We start from the raw sequence: 21,406 nt of genomic DNA, 5'->3' as shown, positions 1-21,406 counted from the left end.
GGTTAATTTGGGGATTGATTGTAGGGATACACCTGTGTAGGTTTTGCTGTGTGTGTGTGTGTGTGAGAGAAGGGGGGGAAAATTGGACTAAGACCCCTTTCACACTGAAGCGTTTTTACAGCATTTTAGCCTTAAAAATACCGCTTTATAAAACGCTCATAAAACGCTCTCCATGCATCTCAATGGACCCTTTCACACCGAGTCCTGCAAGCAGCATCTTTGGAGCAGCTTTTGGGCGCTGAAAAAAACGCTTCAAAAATGCCCCTCTTCATTGAAATGAATTAAAAGCGCTGTAAAAACGCCTTAGCCTTTCACACTGAGGCATTGCACTGGCGGGGCGTTAAGAAAAGTCCTGCAAGCAGCATCTTTGGAGCAGCTTTTGGGCTCTGAAAAAAATGCTCTAAAAACGCCCCTCTCCATTGAAATGAATTGAAAGCGCTGTAAAAACGCCTTACCCTTTCACACTAAGGCACTGTAAAAACGCCCTAAGGCTGCATTCACACCTAAGCGACAAAACGCCCGACGCGGGACGCTTCTGCCGCTAGAGGGGAGAATTCCCATTGCTGTCTATGGAGATGGTTCACATCTCATAGACGCGCAATGCCTGTCGCCTGAAAAAAAGTCCCGGACCCTTTTTTTCACGCGACAGGCGCGTTTTCCCATAGACAGCAATGGGAATACTTTTAGGAAAAAAAAAATTGAAACATTTGTACTCGCGGCAAATCTGCCGCTACACGCGAACGCGGCTGTCGCTTAGGTGTGAATGCAGCCAAAAACTTTAGGGTCTTAGTGGTGCTTTACCAGCACATTGGGATTGCAGATAAGGCTTCGCTCGAATAACGCTCAAATAACGCTTGAAAAACACTGAAAAAACGATAGAAAAACGCTTGAATAACGCCCCAGTGTGAAAGGGGCCTACGAGAGGACTTTTTCACGCGGGTGATCCGCCCGGTGGACTCTGCTTTGCTCAGCGGATCCACCCCGCTGAGCAGGTGGATGATAGATCCGTCTCTGCTCACTGTGCAGAGACGGACCTGTCAGAGCCCCGCTCTCCTCTATGGGAAGATCGGATGAAAACGGACAGCCTGTCCGTTTTCATCCGTTCCCATCCGATATGCTAGACAGATGGAAAATAGGGTTCCCATCCATCAGTTTTTTTTATGGACAGGATCGGATCAGATAGCAGCGTGTGTCAGCAGACATGTCACTGCTGTCATCTACTGCCCCATAGGGGTGAATGGATCGTCCAATCTCGTCCGCCTGAAAAACTGACAGGTGGACCTGATCGGAAAGCCCGTGTGAAAGGGGCCAAACAGTGTTAAACATGCAGCTTGATGAAGAACATGTTTACAGGTTAATCTGTACATTAGTTTTTTGCTTGTTATATGCATGAACATTTGAAGTAAAAGGAAATATTACAAAGACTGAGATTGCATCTCCAATTTTTTGATACATGCATGGTGGAAAACGGAGGAGATCCACATTGGATGTAATCTTATGAAACAGATATTGGCTACACCGCAGAAGTGTCCCACCCTGATTTAGCTATATAGTAAGAACACACTGGGCCGGATTCAGATACATTGCAGTATCTGTCGGCGCGCTGTAACGTATCTCAGATACGGTACGCCGCCGTAACTTAGGGCGCAAGTTCCGTATGCAGAAAGAACTTGCGCCTTTAGTTACGGCGGCGTAACGTATGTGTGTCGGCGTAAGCCTGCCTAATTCAAATGGGGATGATGTGGGCGTGTTTTATGTAAATTTACTGTGACCCCACATATTTGATGAACGGTGCATGAGCCGTTCGTTAACAAATCCCAGTGCGCATGCTCGAAGTTACGCCGCAAGTCGTCATTGCTTTAGACGTGAACGTAACCTACGTACAGACCTATTCGCACGACTTACGCAAACGACTTTCGCAAACGACGTAACATTTTCAAAACTCGACGCGGGAACGACGTCCATACTTAACACTGGCTACGCCTTATATAGCAGGGGTAACTTTACGCCGAAAAAAGCCTGACGTAAAAAAATGCCCGGGCGGACATACGTTTCTGAATCTGCGTATCTACCTAATTAGCATATTCATCGCGTAACTATACGGAAGCGCTACCTAGCGGCCAGCGTAAATATGCAGCCTAAGATACGACGGTGTAAGACACTTACGGATCTTAGGGAAATCTATGCGTAACTGATTCTCTGAATCAGTCGCATAGTTACGACCACCCACACTCAGAGATACGACGGCGTATCCGGAGATACGCCGTCGTATCTCCTTTCTGAATCTGGCCCAGTATATATATAAATATAAAACACACACACACACAGAGTAAATACTGTATATATATATATATATATATATATATATATATATATATATATATATATATATATATACACATACACACACACACACACACACACAATGCATAATGTAAAAGTAACACTATTTAAAGACCAAGTTTTTTTTAGAAAAAATATATTGGAAAAATGAAATTGAAAACATTGAGGCGATTGATGTTCTGTAGAATACACTGTAAATGGTAATCCCTGCTGCTTATTTTCAGTGTTTGTAGGTAGTGTACTAATAAAGCAGTTGGTGAAAATTTATATTTACATTTTTTTAACTTTCTTTAAAAAAAAAAAAATGCAGGTATATTTTTAGCCAGCCGTTTTCTGACATTCCTTTTTTGCTGACATACATTTGTGAACTTGTCCCCTTTGCATAGGAAGTGTTGATGGTGTGAGAAGACGTACAATGAGGAGTATGACTAGTGTGAACATTTTGCTATAAATGCTGGTGCTAAAAGGCTTCGCCCTGTACTATCAGAATGATGTGAAGCATTATTTATTCTCTCTAAAGACTCTGTACAAGATAATATGACTCTTCCTTTTTTCTTGTGCATTCTTTTTTAATGTTTATAGAATAAAATAGTTGTTCCTTCTTCTCTGGGTAGAAGAGATTTTTTATTTTTTTTTGGAATCTACTGCGAAGGAGGGGTTCTTCTGTGTATAATCTGCTGACTGCCTTCTGAAAATGATAATTACTTTCAATACCCTAAGACCCCTTTCACACTGAGGAGTTTTTCAGGTGGTACAGCGCTAAAAATAGCGGTGCTATACCACCTGAAAAACTCCTGCCCAGCAACCTTAATGTGAAAGCCAGATGCGCTGGCAGGAGAGAAAAAAATCTCCTGTCAGCAGCATCTTTGGAGCGGTGAGAGGAGCGGTATGTATACCACTCCTTCACCGCTCCTTCCCATTTAAAACAATGGGAAACCGCAGAGGCCTGCAGAGGCGCATTGCGGGCGGTATTAACCCTTTATCGCCCGCTAGCGGGGGTTAATACCGCACCGCTAGCGGCCGAATCCCGCTGCAAATCCGGCGGTATAGTATATTTTTAGCGGCGCTATACCGCCACTGCGGCTCCCGCCCCAGTGTGAAAGTGGCCTAAGTTACCAACCACCAACCTGGAACAAGCATGCAGCATGTGAAGTCAATATAACTGGGCTGCATATTTAGTCCATGTCAGGTCTAAGAACAACACTCAGGGGGGTTATTTACTAAAACTGGAGTGCAAAATCTTGTGCGCCTCTGTATTGAAACCAATTGGCTTTCAGGTTTTATTGTCAACGCTTAATTAAACAAGTTGAAGTTGGAAATTGATTGGCTACCATGCTCAGCTGCAACAGATTCTAAGTGCACTAGGTTTAGTAAATATCCCCCACAGAGATGAGTGGACACTGAGAAAGTGGAGATCTGACCCAGATCAGGCTAAGTAATGAAGTTCAATTGTGAAAAACTGGGGCTGCCGTTTCTGCACCCCTTTTTGTGACTTTCTTAGTCCCTGATCTGGAACAAATATACAGACAGTGAATTCAAAGTTAACAACAAACAGCATACCAAGCGTTTAGGTTAGTATAGAATTTAAATTAAATGTATCATTTAATCCCTCTACATCTTTCTCTGATTTTAGTATTAGTCCTCAGATGTCCTTGCATGCATTGCCTCTCTTGCGAGGTTGCTAGACTATTTGCCTTGTGAAGTTAGGACAAGTTCAGTAGACAATTGTTGCTTACAGTGCACTTGTTGTTTACAGTGCACTAGGGCTGCAACTAACGATTATTTTCATAATCGATTAGTTGGCCGATTATTGTTTCGATTAATCGGATAATAGTCTTAAAAAAAAAGAAAATAGCATTTTTAAAAAAATTTGGGCCAATTTGTTGTTGGGCAGATTACAAAACACAAATTTCCGCAAAAACACATTACATGCTTTTGTGCAGCTTCTCCATGGAAGTATATTGAACCAAAAAACAAACAAAATGGAACCGTTTTGCGTTAAAAAGTCCTTGCCCTTTCCAAATACGCAGCAGCTGAAAAAAAATCATGGATGTGAACGTGTCCCATAGGAAAACATGTAAATGAACTGTAGTGTACCAAAAAACTGAGGTGTGACCCCGGCCTAAGATGTTTAGTAACATAATGGGGTTAAAAAAACTAAAATAAGTACAAAAAGAGCAAATAATCGCTACTGTAAGGGGTTCATTTTTTTTTACTGTGGGACAGTGAAAGTAATATTTACAGTAGCGATTTGCTTTTTTGTACTATATAAAGGGCTATTTATTTTTTTCTTTTTAACCCCATTATGTTGATGGCAGATTAATCGATTATGAAAATTGTAATCGATTAATTTCATAATAGATTAGTTGTCGATTAATTGATTAGTTGTTTCGGCCCTACAGTGCACTTACATCAGTAGGTATTGCACAGCACGCAGTAAAATGTGAAAAGAGGAGCATGGCCAAAAGGACCCATAAATATAAATGCTATGACTACAAATGTGGTTTTCACAAAATTCAGCAAAAAAAAGGAAAATACTGTATGAGTTGAGAAACAATAATGGTTAACATAACTCCAAGCAAATTATTTAGAACAATTTATACATAAGTATTCCAGGGAGATACACATCTTGTTTCCCCTTGCCCCTACCTTGTTTCTTACTATCTGCCAAAACATTAGATCCTATTTGGTACATTCATTTTTTTTTAGATATGCTATGCGTTTTCTCCTGATGAGTGGCAACTGGCCACGAAACTCATAGAGCCTATCAATGTCATCATGTTCCCAAAACATAGCTTTACCTCAACTGTAATTCATTTGTATCTTATAACCCATTAGTATCCATTACTCAATAAGCATTTGGCTTTTTATACTAAATAATACTACGATTTCAGATGCGTGCATGTGTGTGTATATACAGTATATGACTTATTCTTTTTTGTATACCATCGCCTTGCATATACCGGTAGTTAAAAGTGTATGAGGTATGCTTTTGTTTATATGCCAATTTTACAATTTCTCCTACCACGTGTCTTGTGCCTCACTCAAAACCCCCCAAAAAACGTTCTTATTTCTGATTTAGGGATTGATTGATGTTAACATGCACCTCATTTAAAGTCCCAAACCCCTTTTGCTTTCTATAGATGAAAGTGAGCAATCTGAATCATCTACTGGATTTCTACATCTACTTGAAAGCTCCAGCAGGATATCCTTGCCATAGTTCCTGGCTCTCCCTTCCAGTTTGACTTCCTTGGTGTTCCCACCTCTCTCACTGGATGCAAAATAAACTAAAAATCCAACAGGGAGAGTGGAACTCCCTGGATATGGGTAGAGCAAGTGGGCAAAGCTGGAAAATCAGATGTATAGATTTGGACACCAGAAACATAATTAAATATATGAACCTATTGTGCCTTAACTCTCCACTGTCAATACTTTTGGAATGACCATGCAATGATGCTTGAAAGCATTTTAAATTAAGCACATTCCAGAAAAACACAAGTAAAACAATATGAATGGTCAAATCTCCCACTGCCAGCTACTGTATTCTGACAACCAGCACTTGCAACTGTCAGCATACCCAAACAGTGACTGAAGTTGATTGGCTGCAGCCAGTGTTCGGCAGACTTTTTCAACCTACCTCCTTTGTTTTCTCAATCAGTTTATCTAGCTGGGTAGTGTTGGCATCGGCAACTCCAATTTCGGTAAATTTTAAGCCACGTATAGCCAGCTGAAGCCTTATAACTAAAAGTAAATTTGTGCTTTCCAGTTCACAATATATGCATTTAATACAGTAAGAGATGTAAACTCAAGGCATAAGTAGTGAAAATAATTTTTGGGGAATACATACGCCTTTAATTAACGCACAACCACAGTCAAAACTTTTTTTCAGGCTAAAAGGTTGGAAACTTTGCAAGGTTTCTATTCCTAAATTGAGTGCCACCTTCTCAGAGACAAGTAGTAATTGAAATAACCCCAACAGACAGCAACAAAAATGTTCTTAATGGAAGGGTTTCCTCTCATGACCTGTCCTGATGACTCACTATGCATTATGGTGAGATACAATCACTGGGACAGGAAGTGAGGGGGAAACGCAACTGGGGACAAAGTCAGCAATAAAATATAAACAATGTACTAACTCTTTCCCATATGGACAGAGGTCCAACTTTTCTCCACTATATCCCAAAAATAGGAAAATAAGAAAAAAATTACTGAAACTACATTTTAAAGCACGATAAAATGCAGGTTTACTGTATTAACGACACCTTCTACCGTGTCTTTGCAATAATATACACTCCCTATATAGGAATATTTAATGCTGTTTGTTGTGGACTCAAGGCTATGAACACAGTAAACATCACAGCCTATATAATTTTCTATTCCTTCAAATTATTTTCAAGCATTACTTTATGAATATTTCATTATCTCCAGTAACTTGATGTTTGTTTTCTGCTTAGTCTGCCATTGATTCGTATTAGCTGGGTTGTTAGAATATAATTTTAAAGTGTCAACAGGTCTTTCCCATTAAAGCCAAATTACAACGGTTGCCTTGTTTCAGAAAACACGGATGTAATACTAAAAAATCTTCTCTAAAAGGGAAAACTCCAGGTGAAAGTTATATTTGCAGACTTTTTGTGGAAGCCATGGTTCATGCAATCAATGCCAATCTGACAATCTATATAGGGCACAACCTTTAATTCCCAGTCTAAACTTTGGGACATACAATTTGCATTTACAATTCACCTTTTTTTATTTATTTATTTTATAGAACTTTTGAACACTTGAGGTTAATTTCACCAGCTGAGGGGAATGCAGGACATTTTGGAAGGCTTTTAGCTAATTTGGTAAAATGCAATCATTTTTTTGTTTCTTGGTTTGCATAGATCTATGGTACCATTCATATAAATAAGGTGTCATGCAAACTTATTTAGCACATTCTGGTTTTGTATTGATCAAGTAGCATGGGCACCATCTTTTTTCCATGCCCAGGCATGAAACACAGCTCTAATTCAATCAGTTATGAAATTATGAAAATAAGACCTCATGTATATGGATGACTAGAGGCTGTAACGTTCTCCAATGTCAAATCTCCAGTTTGTTCCCATGCACAGGGAGCTGTAGGTGGTGCATATAGCTGTCCATACAATTGAATGGCGGTATGCAGCTCCACTAGTGTAAATGCTGTTGGCTCGTGCATTGTTTTTACACGTGCGTGTATGTACAGTGTATTTTCTCAAATGTAAAAGGGGCACATTTAGGGACATACTGTGTCAGGGATTTTATGTTAGAGAACTTTGCAGCCTCTAAACATCTGTGCCCATGAGGCCCAATAGATCTAGGGCAGACATGACAGCATTTTCCACTCTCCTTTACAGTTGCAATGACCACTAACCTTAAAATTATAAGGGTGTTTATTTCATCAGAATTTTAATGCTGCTCTATGTGTCCCTCATATCCTTAAAGTGGAGGTTCACCCAAAAACTTAATTTTTAACATTAGATTAAGGCTCATTTTGTCAAGGGGAATCGGGTGTTTTTTTTTTTAAATCGAAGCAGTACTTACCGTTTTAGAGATAGATCTTCTTCGCCGCTTCCGGGTATGGGCTGCAGGACTGGGCGTTCCTATTTGATTGACAGGCTTCCGACGTTTGCATACATCGTGTCACGATTTTCCGAAAGTAGCCGAACGTCGGTGCACAGGCGCCGTATAGAGCCGCACCGACGTTCGTCTTCTTTCAGCTATTCGTGACGCGATGTATGCAACCGTCGGAAGCCTGTCAATCAAATAGGAACGCCCAGTCCCGAAGACCATACCCGGACGCGGCGGAGAAGATCTATCTCTAAAACGGTAAGTACTGCTTCGATTTAAAAAAAAACACCCGATTCCCCTTGACAAAATGAGCCTCAATCTAGTGTTAAAAAAAAATTTTCGGGTGAACTCCCGCTTTAACAACCAATTCACCTCAACCGTGATAAATCACTTCTGGGTGTGAAATGTTAAGTCCCATGACCCAGTGACTTTATTTTGTTTTCAGCATGAGCATTTCTCCACTATATTTTGTGTCTTCACCCTCTCTACATGGCAACAGTGAAGCTGTTATGCTTGCAGCTGGATGCTTTAATAATTTACAATTTTAAGAATCCATTAGGGAATCTTGATTTGGAGTTAATCTGAACTGTAAGGGTAGATTGATGATCTGAAGCCCCAGAGAGATTCTATTATAAGAGCCATCAGTTTTGCATTTCAGAAGAAGCGCCAAAGTGTCAGGTTCAGGTATGTCTGCACTTTAGGGAGTGAGGGTGTGGGTTCATTGGTTTTCAGAAACCGAGGGTCACTGTGTTCACAATGATTACTGTATTCCCCTTACCAGCTCTTCTGACACCAATGTACAGTGCAATAGAACAATTTTCATAGACATGTTTCTCTCACCTTCCAGCAGGGCTGCCACTGCCTTCATCTACTTCCCGTTGTTCGTTTTTATTTCTTGGTATAGGAGGTTGTATCATTTCAGCAGCTAAAGGGTCAATGTCATTGTCTTCACGTCCCACCCATTCTCCAATCACACATGGTCTTAGAAGGGAAGAGTTAAATGCTCGCGTGTCCTAGTAAAAGAGCATATGGAATATATTGAGTAGGCTTTGCATTTACAAACTTAAAACGTGAAAGTTAAAACAAGAAAAGTAGGAGGTGGCCAAGACCCCAAACAGCAGTCAGAATTGTGTGCGATAAACAGAAAAAAGAAATGGAAGGCGTGTAGCCTGTTGCATATATCCTTTAAAAGGTTTATTTAAAACAAAATGGTATAAATAAAAATACTACGTAGAGTAAAACCTTGGTTTGAGAGCGTTTTGCAAGACAAGCTAATTTTTTTTATAAATTTTGACTTGATATACAAGCGATGTCTTGATATAAGAGTAGCGTCATGTCACCACTGAGTATAAAAGAGAAGAGAGGAGGCCTTCAAGTGTAACAATACAGTTATATTTAATGAAGGTACAACATTAAGAAACTCAGATGGTTGATGATTAAAACAGACACATCCAAGTATGCAGGCATCCGGGGTAAAGATGTCCACATAGACTATTCTCCTCACCGCCATTGATGTCATCCCATCCAGGCTGTGCTCCACAAGCGCTTCAAGCTTTGCTTTCAGATTGCTCTACTGCAGGGTAGTCTTCTTGATCAAGATTGCAGACAGCTTTTACTCATGTGACTCTTTTAATCATCAACCATGTAAGTTGCTAAATGTTGTACCTTCATTAAATGTAACCATATTGCTACACTAAGAGGCACCTCTCTTCTCTTGTATACTCAGTAGCTCCTGCTTGATTTTGCTTCTAATCCCCTTGTGGAGGCTTCCATTTGTGGATGGACATTTTATGGTTACACGACAATCGGATTGCCATCATCTGTTTATATGGACTATAAACTGAAGGACTTATGAATAAATGGTTGTGGAACAAATCATTTGAGTTCCCATTATTTTCTATGGGCAAATTTGCTTTGATATACAAGTGCCTTGGATTACAAGCATGCTTCAGGAACAAATTATGCTCGCAATCCAAGGTTTTACTCTATTCAGAAATGTTGCTAGAATAAAATCATATCACTTGGTTAAACGGTAATGCAAAAAAAAATTATGTGGTGCCCATAACATAGGATAAAAAGTTGGGTGTTCGGCTAACATGTTTCCTCAGAGCCTTATTAAACCAGGTCTGGTCTGCATATTAGAATGTAGAGGACAAATGAATAATATAGCCTTAGGGGGAAGATTTTCCTTCTTTGTTGGAATGTTCCTTCATCACAGCACTCTAATGATAGATGCTGGTAATATAGCCTCTCTCCCTGATCCTGATCCATGGCTGGACATCCAAATCGGGGCTGGGCTGTCCTGACGGTTGCTGAAAGATCCCAAAGATCTATTAGATCTCTGAGGGTACGATACTCACATCTGGTCAAGCTAGACAAGATACTCAAAGATTTTTTTCATTACTTTATATTTGATGGACACATACTCCCAGACTGTTGCCACGGATTTAATCTATATACAGTAGCTCACAAAAGTGAGTACACCCCTCACATTTTTGGAAATATATTATATCTTTTCATGTGACAACACTGAAGAAATTACACTTTGCTACAATGTAAAGTAGTGAGTGCACAGCTTTTATAACCGTGTCCCCTCAAAATAACTCAACACACAGCCATTAATGTCTAAACTGCTGGCAACAAAAGTGAGTAAACCCCTAAGTGAAAATGTCCAAATTGGGCCCAATTAACTATTTTCCCTCCCCAGTGTGACTCATTAGTGTTAACAAGGTTTCAGGTGTGAATGGGGAGCAGGTGTGTCAAATTTGGTGTCATCACTCTCTCATACTGGTCACTGAAAGTTCAACATGACACCTCATGGCAAAGAACTCTCCAAGGCTCTCCAAGGCAAAAAGAATTGTTGCTCTACATAATTATGGCCTAGGCTATAAGAAGATTGCCAAGACCCTGAAACTGAGCTGCAGCACGGTGGCCAAGACCATACAGTGGTTAAACAGGACAGGTTCCACACAAAACAGGCCTCCCTGTGGTTGACCAAAGAAGTTGAGTGCACATATATTAAAATAAAAATATATATTTTTTAACGCCTCTAAGCGCAAAACGCCGCTAAGCGCGGCATGTAAACGCAGCAAAACGGACGTTTTAAACGTGGGTTACTATCTGTCAAGTTTAATCATTTAGGAGCGATTTGTAGCGGGACTGCAACATTGGGGTGGACAGATCTGACACTTTTTTGGGACCACTGACATTTCTACAGCGAACAGTGCTATAAAAATGCACTGATTACTGTGTAAATGTCACTGGCAGGTAAGGGGTTAACTCTAGGGAGCGATCAAGGGGTTAAATGTGTTCCCTGGGAGTTGTTTCTAACTGTGGGGGGGTGGGATTGACTGGATGAGGAGAGAGATCGCTGTTCCTAATCACTAGGAACAGCAGATCTCTCGCTCCTGCCCTGTAAGGCCCCGTACACACGAGAGGATCGATCCGCTGAAATTGATCCGCGGACCGGTTTTCAGCGGATAGATCCCCTGGTGTGTACAATCCAGCGGATATTTTTCCGCGGATATTTTCCCCCGGATCAAAATTTCTTAACATGCTAAGAAATCTATCCGCTGGAATCCATTCCAACGGATTGATCCGCTGGTCTGTACAGACTCACCGGATCAATCCGTCCGAATCCATCCCCCGCATGCGTCGTAATGATTCAACGCATGTGTGGAAGTCCTTATATCACAGCGTCGCGTACGTCGCCGCGTCATCATCGCGGCGACGGCACGACGCGTCACCGCGGACGGAATTCCGCGGGGATTTTGATCTCATGGTTAGTACAACCATGAGATCAGAATCCGCCAGAGGATTTATCCGCGGATAAATCCTCTCGTGTGTACTAGGCCTTAGAATGGGGATCTGTCTGTTTACATTGACTGATACCCGCTTTGGCTGTCTTTCCCGTGATCGTGGGTGGTCCGCGAAAATGGGGGCCATCGGCCACATGCATCAGGTGCCCCACCGTGCAGCGTGCGTGCACCCGCGCCACCTGCTATGGCTCTTAGAGGAGCCAATGTACGCCTACGGCGATTTGCGGTAATGAGCCGACCTATCTCAGTATAATGACAGCGGCTGGTCGACAAGTGGTTAAAAAAACAAAAAACATTAGGTTTACAATCACTTTAAATTAGAAAGGAAACGCTACCAAAAGAAGGGCCCTTTTTCTAAAAATAAATACATTTTTACATATCATAAGGTAATGCTACTTATTGTGGCATACATATCGTATAGTAAAGTTATTGTCAAATGAATAGGCTGAAATGTGTAAATGTTTCTGCATTATAACGGTTTAAAATTACCTTCCTATTTCAATCTGCATTCTCCTAGGATTTTCTAAAACTGACAAAGAATTCAAATACTGTTTCCTTATAGTGATGTCCTCAGAATTCTGATTCCCTGCTAATGTGATTGGTTTATGTTCTCGCCAGAACTCTACAGAGCTGAATGTTATATTTCAGACATCCAAAGCCCTGTCCTTAACTTTGCTGCAGCAAGGCTTTTATCTTTGATGACATTTGGCCAAGGGTATCATATACAGTGTATATGTACAGGAATGCCGAGACTCAGGCACTGACTTTACAACATTTGGACTGATTGTATTATTATTATATAGCGCCAACAGTTTGTACATTGCTTTACAAAATAAAAGGGAGACAGTACACTTACAATACAATTCGAGACAGGAAGGTTTGGAGAGCCCTGCTTGTGGGGGCTTACAATATAAAAGGAAGGGGCAGGTGAAACAAAACGTCATGTCTGTGGTGTCTGTGGGGGATGAGATGATGGAGATGTTTGAAGTTCAGTCTTCAGGTAGAGGAAGGATAGGAAGAAGACCCTCTCCTAAAATATGTTCAATTGGCTGGGAAATGATTGCTTTGTTTTTCCTTAAAGGGGTAGTAAAGGTTCATTTTTTTTTTTCTAAATAGGATCCTTTAAGCTAGTGCATTGTTGGTTCACTTAACTTTTCCTTTGATTTCCCTTCTAAATGTTTTTTTTTCTTTGTCTAAATTTCTAACTTCCTGTTTCTCCTTAACCCCCCTGACGGTAAACCCGAGCGTGACTCGGGTTGGTTTTCAATGCTAAAATCGGTATCCCCGAGTCACACTCGGGGTGGACGTGCAGCGGCGCGGCTTACCTTTCGCTGGATCCACAGGCAAATTACTTACCTTGTCCCTGGATCCAGCGATGCCACCCCGCTGTGTGAGCGAGCGGGACCTCCTCGCTCGATTCACAGTCCCCGTGTGCCGCCGATCTCCGTTCCCTGCGACGTTACGACGCACGGGAGCGGAGAACGGCGCCAAATTCAAAAAAGTAAACAAACACTTTACATACAGTATACTGTAATCTTATAGATTACAGTACTGTATGTAAAAAATACACACCCCCCTTGTCCCTAGTGGTCTGCCCAGTGTCCTGCATGTACTTTTATAAAAATAAAAAATGTCATTTCTGCCTAAAAACTGTAGATTGTCCAAAAGTGTCCCTTTATGTCAAAAATGGTTTTAGATCAGCTAGAAAACAGCGATAATAAATTATAATCACTTGCAGAAATGTGCGATAGCGATTTGTGGGGAAATTCGTCATAAAAAATAAATAAATAATGACAGCGACAATTCTGCAACTGAGCAAATTTCAGTGATTTTGAGTTGATTACATTATTGAATAATTTTTATTATAATTATATTATTATTTGTTATAATTATTTATAATTATTTATTATATTATAATTTATAATTTTGTTTTAAAAAAAAAAATCATACCCGGGATGCCTACAAGACTCTTGCTTGGTCAGATTTAAGTGAGTTATTTCTAAAAATTACAGGCCTACAGTATAAAACGCCAAATTTCCTTGCAAAATAAATATACCGCTTTTGGTATGTAATTCCAGACAGAATCATACCGCCAGGGAGGTTAATAAGCTTGCCCCCATCATCCGAGCCCTTCTGGCTGGGGGTTAGTCAGCCAGAACAGCTTACTGAGGAGGAACAGGAAGTGAGAAATTCAGACAAAGAAAAAAAAACATTTGGAAGGAAAATCAAAGGAAAAGGTTAGTGAACCAACAATGCACTAGCTTAAAGGAACCTATTTCAAAAATAAAAAACAAACCTTTACAACTCCTTTAACAAAAATGTGATATTTATGAATTTTGCAACATGCCAATGCAGGCCGGGCAGGATCTCTATGTGAATCATTTGTTAACCAGGGCAAAATGAGATACTAGAAATATAATCTGAAAATAACTAGTTACTCAGTGCTTTACAGGAACAGATGAACAGCATTTACATAAAATAACGTTTAGTCTTGCAATCTAGCAACAACTTGTATGAAACAAAAGATCAAAAAATAAAAATGCTGCTGAAAAAAAAAAAACATAAAATGGCGGTACCATTTTTAAAATAGATTTATATGTTGTTCCAATTCATGTCAGATCTGTGAAAAATGAAGAAGAATTCTGGACTAATCTTAAAGTTGTCCTCTCCCCATTACTCCCCACTACTATGATTACTATCATGTGGAAGAAAGGTGCATATACAGTACTTACCTATTTTCAGACCACTCCAGTCACGTGACTGACACCCCTGTGCCATCCAGCACTGGCTACAGGGGAGAAGAGGGAGCACCGGCAACAGATGGGCCATAAGAGGCTTATGGGTGATGTCACTGCATAGGCATTGCCAGCCATTGTTGAGCTCCCTCTCTATTTTCATACAGCTTACCTCACTACTCACTCTCGCAGGCTCCCTCCAGCACTGCAACCAGCCCCTGTAGCCTGCTCTGTAAGTTGTGAGTGACTATGTTTGCACTCCAACCTCTTCAGTGTAACATACAGGGTTAATGTCCCTGTATTATAGGTGATGACAGTTAGGGCCCTTTCACACGTACGGACAAACAGTCCGTTTATTACAAGTCCGTTTACGGACTTGTAATGTATCCCTATGGGATTGCAGACGTTAGCGGATGATGCATCCGCTAACGTCCGCAACCATCCGCGTCAGCAAAGATCCGCTTTTGCGGACAGAAGAAAACCCTAATTTTTTCAGTCCGGCAGAACGGATCGGATGAATACGGACACACGGTCCGTATTCATCCGATTCCCCATAGGGGAGAGGGGAGGAGAGACAGGGCGGTCTCTACACTGTGTGCGGGGACCGCCCTGTCCGCCGACAGCTCAGGGGGGATTACGGAGGAATCCCCGCTGAGCCAAACAGGCTAACGGAGCCGATCAATTACGGATCCGCTCCGTGTGAAAGAGCCCTTAAGCTCTGCTCACAGACCGGAGCTTTGGGTGGAGGAGGAGATCGCTGGAGCCAATCGAAGCAGGGAGTGAGGTAAGTGATAGAGCTTCTTCATCTAAAAATGCAACAATCCTGCGAGCCACCACTCCTATCAGCTAAATCGTGCCAATGACTAAATAAAATTAACAAAACGCAGTGCTAATATAATGAAAGTGCACACACCACTATACAAAGTAAGGGGGATATGTGTCCAGTAAGTGATGTAGATATGTGCAAACAAATAGTACAAGTAAATATATATAAATAATGATTAAAAAATATATAAATTGCATCAAAAAAATTGCATAACACAAGGTGCAAAAGTATGCATAATAAATAATAGTGGTAAACAGTCCAGTCCTTAACCACTTGGTATCGCGGCTATAGGCAAAAGACGGCCACAAGGTGGCTCTCAATTGCCGGGAGGACGTCTATAGACGTCCTCCGCTCCTTCGGCCACTGGGGGGCGCGCGTGCCCGCCGCATCACTGCAGTGCCGATGCGTGTGCCTGGCGGCCGCGATGGCTGCCAGGCACCCGCGATCGGCCATTACACAGACAAGGATGTAGAGATCGATGCTGTGTCCCTTGTACATAGGGACACAGATCGGTCACCTCCCCCAGTCAGTCCCCTTACCCCACAGTTAGAAACACTATGCGGGGCACACATTTAACCCCTTCCTCGCCCCCTAGTGTTAACCCATTCCCTGCCAGTCACATTTATACAGTAATTAGTGCATATTTGTAGCACTGATCGCTGTATAAATGTGAATGGTCCCAAAAATGTGTCAAAAGTGTCCGATGTGTCCGCTATAATGTCGCAGTCCTAATAAAAATCGCAGATTGCCGCCATTACTAGTAAAAGAAAAATCATTAAAAAAAATCATAATTCTGTCCCCTCCCCTACGCGTGACGATACAGGGGGGAAATTTGATCTGAACAAGATACAATACCTCCTGTATCGTCACGCGTAGGGGAGGGGACAGCACGGCGATGTCTATCGTATCAAATTACATAGTGTATGTTCATTATTTATGTTTTTATGTGTCAATAGTGATTTTATTCTACATTAAGTGTTTTTTTTATTTTATATACGTGCTGGTCCATATAATTCAGCAGTACTAATTTTTGTCACATTTGCAAATTTAGCCTCAAGAGGTTTAATCACCCGGACTTTATTATCATCCTTGGATTTTTTGGATATTGCAGATGTTATACATGTTGGCATTTTGCTACATTAGTATATATTTTTGTGTAATATGTCTATTTTCCTAATGGTGACATGTAGATGACTCGGGTGACCAGGATCCTTATGTTTTGGACAATACCAGCATTATTAGTACCAATTATAACACATCTTCACGATCTTATTTTCATACACACTTTAACATTAATTTCATTTTTTGACACTTTAATAAATAAACAATAATATATAACATATATACACTTTTTATTTTTTATTTTCATCTATGCTATTTTATGATTCTATGCACGACAGGTCTAGTTTTCTAGACCTTGGGATTTTTTGGATGGAGATTACGCATATGTGCATAGACTTTTCAGGCCTCGTACACACGACCAAGGTATTTGTCGGAAAAGACACATCGTTTTCCTCGACGAGTTCCTTGTTCACACTGAGGGGCTTTGCAGTCACTATAGCGCTAAAAATAGTGCCTGCAAAGCGCCCTGAAAGAGCCGCTCCATTCACTCCAGTGTGAAAGCCCGAGGGCTGTCACACTGGAGCGGTGCGCTGGCAGGGCGTCGGAAAAAGCCCTGCCAGCAGCTTCTTTGGAGCACATTAGGAGCACTGAACTTACAGCTCCTAAAGCGCCCCTGTTCATTGAGATCAATGGGCAGCGCTGCTGAACTGCCGACAAAGCGCCGCTGTAGCGGTGCTTATAATCCTTTTTCGGCTGCTAGCGGGGCTTAAAAATGCCCCGATAGCGGCCGAAAAGTGCCGCATAAACTACGATAAAGCACAGCTAAAAATAGAGGACGCCCGGGCGCTTTCAGTGTGAAAGCAGCCTTAAAGTTCTACAAGCAGTATGTGCCTCCTTTCTACGTGTGGATAGTTTCTGATCTTTGAAGTGAACACAGATTACTACCAGACTGCAAAAAAGGCCAAACTGGTATATGAATGAAAGGGAAAACATCAATACTGCCCAAGGCAACCAACACAGGATTGTTGAACCAGAAAATCCATTGTTGGTTCATCCCAATAAAATAGTTCAATTATTTAAGCAGAATATTGTTTGACTGTCTGAGTGAATGTTAAACTGGAAATAAAAAGCAGCCCTGGCATATACAGCATGGTGGTTCGCATGTAGGCATGCAATGTACTGTAGCTTTGATAAGCCCAGTAATACTGTTTTTGAAAGGCACTTCTGCTCACAGTGGCGACTCTTCTATAAAATCAAGGTTATTTAAAGGCAAAGCAGCCAATGAGGGTTCACACTGGACGCAAAATAGATTTGGACATACCGTATTTATCGGCGTATAACAAGCACAGGCGTATAACACGCACCCTAACTTCAAGAGGGAAGTTGCAGGGGAAAAACTTTCCACAGCCCCCTGCGTATAACACGCAGGCACAGTTTACCCTCTATTTTCAGGGTAAAAAAGTGAGTGTTATACGCCAATAAATACAGTAATTACTCTTCATATATTTTCCAGAGCCTTTGGGTGACCAAATGGGGCCCAGGCCCTTGTATAGATCTGATTTGCAGTTCACCTGATGAATTTGCTCTCTCAAGACAGTATATAAATAAATAAGATTTTTTTTTTTGGGGGGGGGGGGTATTATGCATTGCATCTGTACTATTTAGGATATGAGTAAAGCATATTTATATTACCTGCTCAATGTCATCTGAAACAGCAATACCTACAGAACAAAATACAAATAAAATTAGTCAAAATATTTTTCATCCCTGGGTACTTATAATGCTGTGAAAAATGTAAAGCATCAGGAATAACATAAAAAAAAACATTGCAAACATTTGCAGTATTAAAATGAAATTATATAAATGATACTGTATCTCAATCATACACACACATGCACAGATAAGTAAATGTCTCTCTTCCAAACCCCAACAATGTTCAAGATTTTTTTTTTATAAATACATATAAGTGTCAGATTTGGTACTACTTACTACGTGACAGGTTCTCCAAAGCTTTCCCCAGCTTTTTGCTTTCCTGAAGGATATGGTTTAATTCATCAAAATCATGACTTTCTGGTTTTGTCCTCCAATCCCATCTAGGGTGTTCAATTGACCTGGGCACTGAAAAACAAGAAAACTATTTGTAACACTCTAAAGGAAACCAGAAGAGACCCTTCTTGTTAAAAAAAAAAAAAAAACTGGAACAGATCAGAATTATTATTAATGTAGATGTAACCAATAACCAAATTACATTTATTTTGCTAAAGCATTGTGCATTATAAACAATTTCAATTTTGCAAGGCGCTGCCTGTAAAAGGGTGACAACATTCTGTGCCTACATCCTGATGAAGACATTTGAACACACATTAGACAGGCATGCTCCACTGTTGCCACCTTCACGAAACCTGCCCTGAGAAATGCCATGCAGCTATGGTGTGGGTGCATGCATACAGGGCCGTCTTAATAGCATCATGGGCCCCTGGGCAAAGTAATGCTCTGGGGCCCCTACAATGATGACAGTGCAGGTAAACAGACATCACGTAGGTAGGAGGCAGACTGCTTCCCCTGTGTATCCATCACTGTCAGTGCCATCATTGGGCCCCCAATTTTGGGACAGCGTGGGCTCAAGGGCCAGCTGATTTGGGAAAAGTGCAGGGGCCCCACATGCAACTGGGGCCCCTGGGCAGTGCCCAGGTGTGCCCTCTCATATAGACATGGAGTGGCTGGACAGAGGCTGCAGGCGATCAGCAGCACTGAAATGTACCAAAAGGTGGAAACAAGTATTGCATTAGAAAGTGACAACTGTGTATGACACCTACCCTGAATTTGATAAAGAGCATTATAGACAGTTTAGAATTCTGTCATGCCAAAAGCAAGGGAAGGGAGAAAGCAGCGCAGACCTTTGGTGTAGTAAACGGATCAAGGGGCTTTATTAAAAACTCACAAAATAAAATGTGAAAGAGTGCAGAATGGCAGAAATGTCTACTCCCTGATCACTTTGTAACAGAGGTGTTACCGTAGTACATTGCTAGTTTCCCTTCCACCCAGCACACTGTCCGTCTGCCTTGCGGCCCCCGCTCCATGCTTTGGAGCTTGTGGGGGCTATTTAAACCAGAACGAGTAGCCTGTGGGGGTTAGTTGAAGAAGAGGAGGAGTCCTCGGAAGGCGACCATGGACACCACTTTTACAGGAGCCAATTGTCCACTGAGTGATGTGCTTGGGATTGAGCGAGCCGAGCAGGAGCAGCAGAGACTTCTGGCATCCAGCCCAACTCTTCACCTGTCTAAACCTCTCAGCTGGCCCTGCTCATCCATCCTTTCCTTGTGACGGTGTTGTGTGTTGAGTGGGCTCTTTCTTGTAGACTATATGCGCTCTTTTACATTTTATTTTGTGAGTGTATAATATGCTGTTTTTAACCACTTGCTTACTGGACACTTAAGCCCCCTTCCTTTCAGCGCTGTCACACTTTGAATGACAATTGCGCGGTCATGCAACACTGTACCCAAATTTTTATCATGTTTTTTTTTTTTCACACAAATAGAGCTTTCTTTTGGTGGTATTTAATCACTGCTGTTTTTTTTTTTTTTGCTAAAAAAAAAAAAAAATAGACTGAAAATTTTGAAAACAAACAGTTTCATAGTTTGTTAGAACATTTTGAAAACAGCTAATTTTTCTCCTTCATTGATGTGCGCAGATTAGGCTCCACTGATGGGCACTGATAGGTGGCACTGATGAGCAGCACTAATAGGTGGCATTGAAGGTGGCACTGATAGGCAGCACTGATCTGTGGCATCAATGAGGTACTGATTGGCAGCACTGGTGGTCAGTGATGGGTGGCACTTGTGGACAAAGGTAGGTGGCACTGGTGGGTACTGATAGATGGCACTGGTGGGCAGCTTCATTCAACTCCTACAGGCCCTGATGGCTAGGGAATCTCCTGGTTGGCAGCTGAAAGTGATCGGAGATAAGTCACCGGTTGCTAGGACAGTCAAAGCCACTGACATCTTAGCATCCCACTAGCCCTGTTCCAGAACCAGTCACATTTATGAAAGCTTGCCAGCAAATACATGCTCCTCCACTCTGAGCACTCACATTTCTGTATGCCATCTCAACGTTGGTCTTATTTACATCCAGTTTCCTATTCTGCAAACTGGTGGTTATTCTTTTTGAATTTGTCGCAGCCATAGCGATCGCTTCTTAAAGTCATATACGTTAGAACTGCAAATGAGACTGTCACAAGGCTTTCCTGAATTAGGCACAGGTTATTTTAAATAGTTTTGTAAAATGCCAAAAAGTGTTGTATTTGCTGTACTGAATTCCCTCCTTGGTGCTTTAGCAAACAATATATCATTCATTTATAATTTAATTACATCTACATTAAACTTTAATTTTTATAATTTCTATATATAAATATACACACGCACACATATTATAAATCCCTCTAGGAACATGTAATCCAGTTTTTGTTCAGGCAATTTAGACGCCTCTGCAAAATAATATTACAAAATCCTTTATTAGAGAAACTGGTGGTTTTCAGGTCCAAAAATACTACTGCCTTTTTAAAATAGTTTTTCTCCTTTATTTAATCTTAGTCCTTGGACACAAATTACCTAGACATTAAAAATAAATTAGCTTGTATGCGGTACCATCACATATTACTGTACAATTATTTTGAAATGCAACTTTAAAGGTCTTCGCAAATTCACATCTACAGTTGTTTGAGATTCGGGAACAGACACCTCTGCCCTTGTTAGTGCCATGATTTTATGATTAGAGTTTGGTAATTCTAAAGCCCCATACACACGATCAGAATATCGTACAAAAAATACCGCTTTCAAATAGATTGCACAATAATTTCCCAAATGAACAAATGCGAAAAACAATTCTCGTACGATACGAGATCGTGCGATTTAGGTTTAAACAGTACAGTTTTCGTCCAAAAATACAATACAAATACAATCCAACACATTGCATCACTTCCATATTTTTATTCCGTCGTACTACCATTTTTGCATTTTTTTAACCTATTCATTTCTGAT

General features: G+C 41.0%; 1 protein-coding gene across 1 annotated transcript in view; it reads right to left on the bottom strand.

Moving 5' to 3' along the window:
* Positions 1 to 21,406, bottom strand: part of C5H8orf34 (chromosome 5 C8orf34 homolog) — a 363,446-nt gene that overhangs the window by 209,949 nt on the left and 132,091 nt on the right. Inside the window, exons 4-6 of the mRNA XM_040354371.1 lie at positions 18,360 to 18,488; positions 18,063 to 18,091; positions 8,770 to 8,942 (exon numbers count right to left, since the gene is read on the bottom strand). Of these exons, the coding sequence (XP_040210305.1) occupies positions 8,770 to 8,942; positions 18,063 to 18,091; positions 18,360 to 18,488 (331 nt within the window). The remainder of the gene's footprint in view (positions 1 to 8,769; positions 8,943 to 18,062; positions 18,092 to 18,359; positions 18,489 to 21,406) is intronic.

The sequence above is a fragment of the Rana temporaria genome, chromosome 5 (genome assembly GCF_905171775.1).
Source record: "Rana temporaria chromosome 5, aRanTem1.1, whole genome shotgun sequence".
NCBI classification, from domain to species: Eukaryota; Metazoa; Chordata; class Amphibia; order Anura; family Ranidae; genus Rana; species Rana temporaria.
Note: the sequence above shows the minus strand (reverse complement) of the source record. Positions and strands in the feature narration are given on the sequence as shown.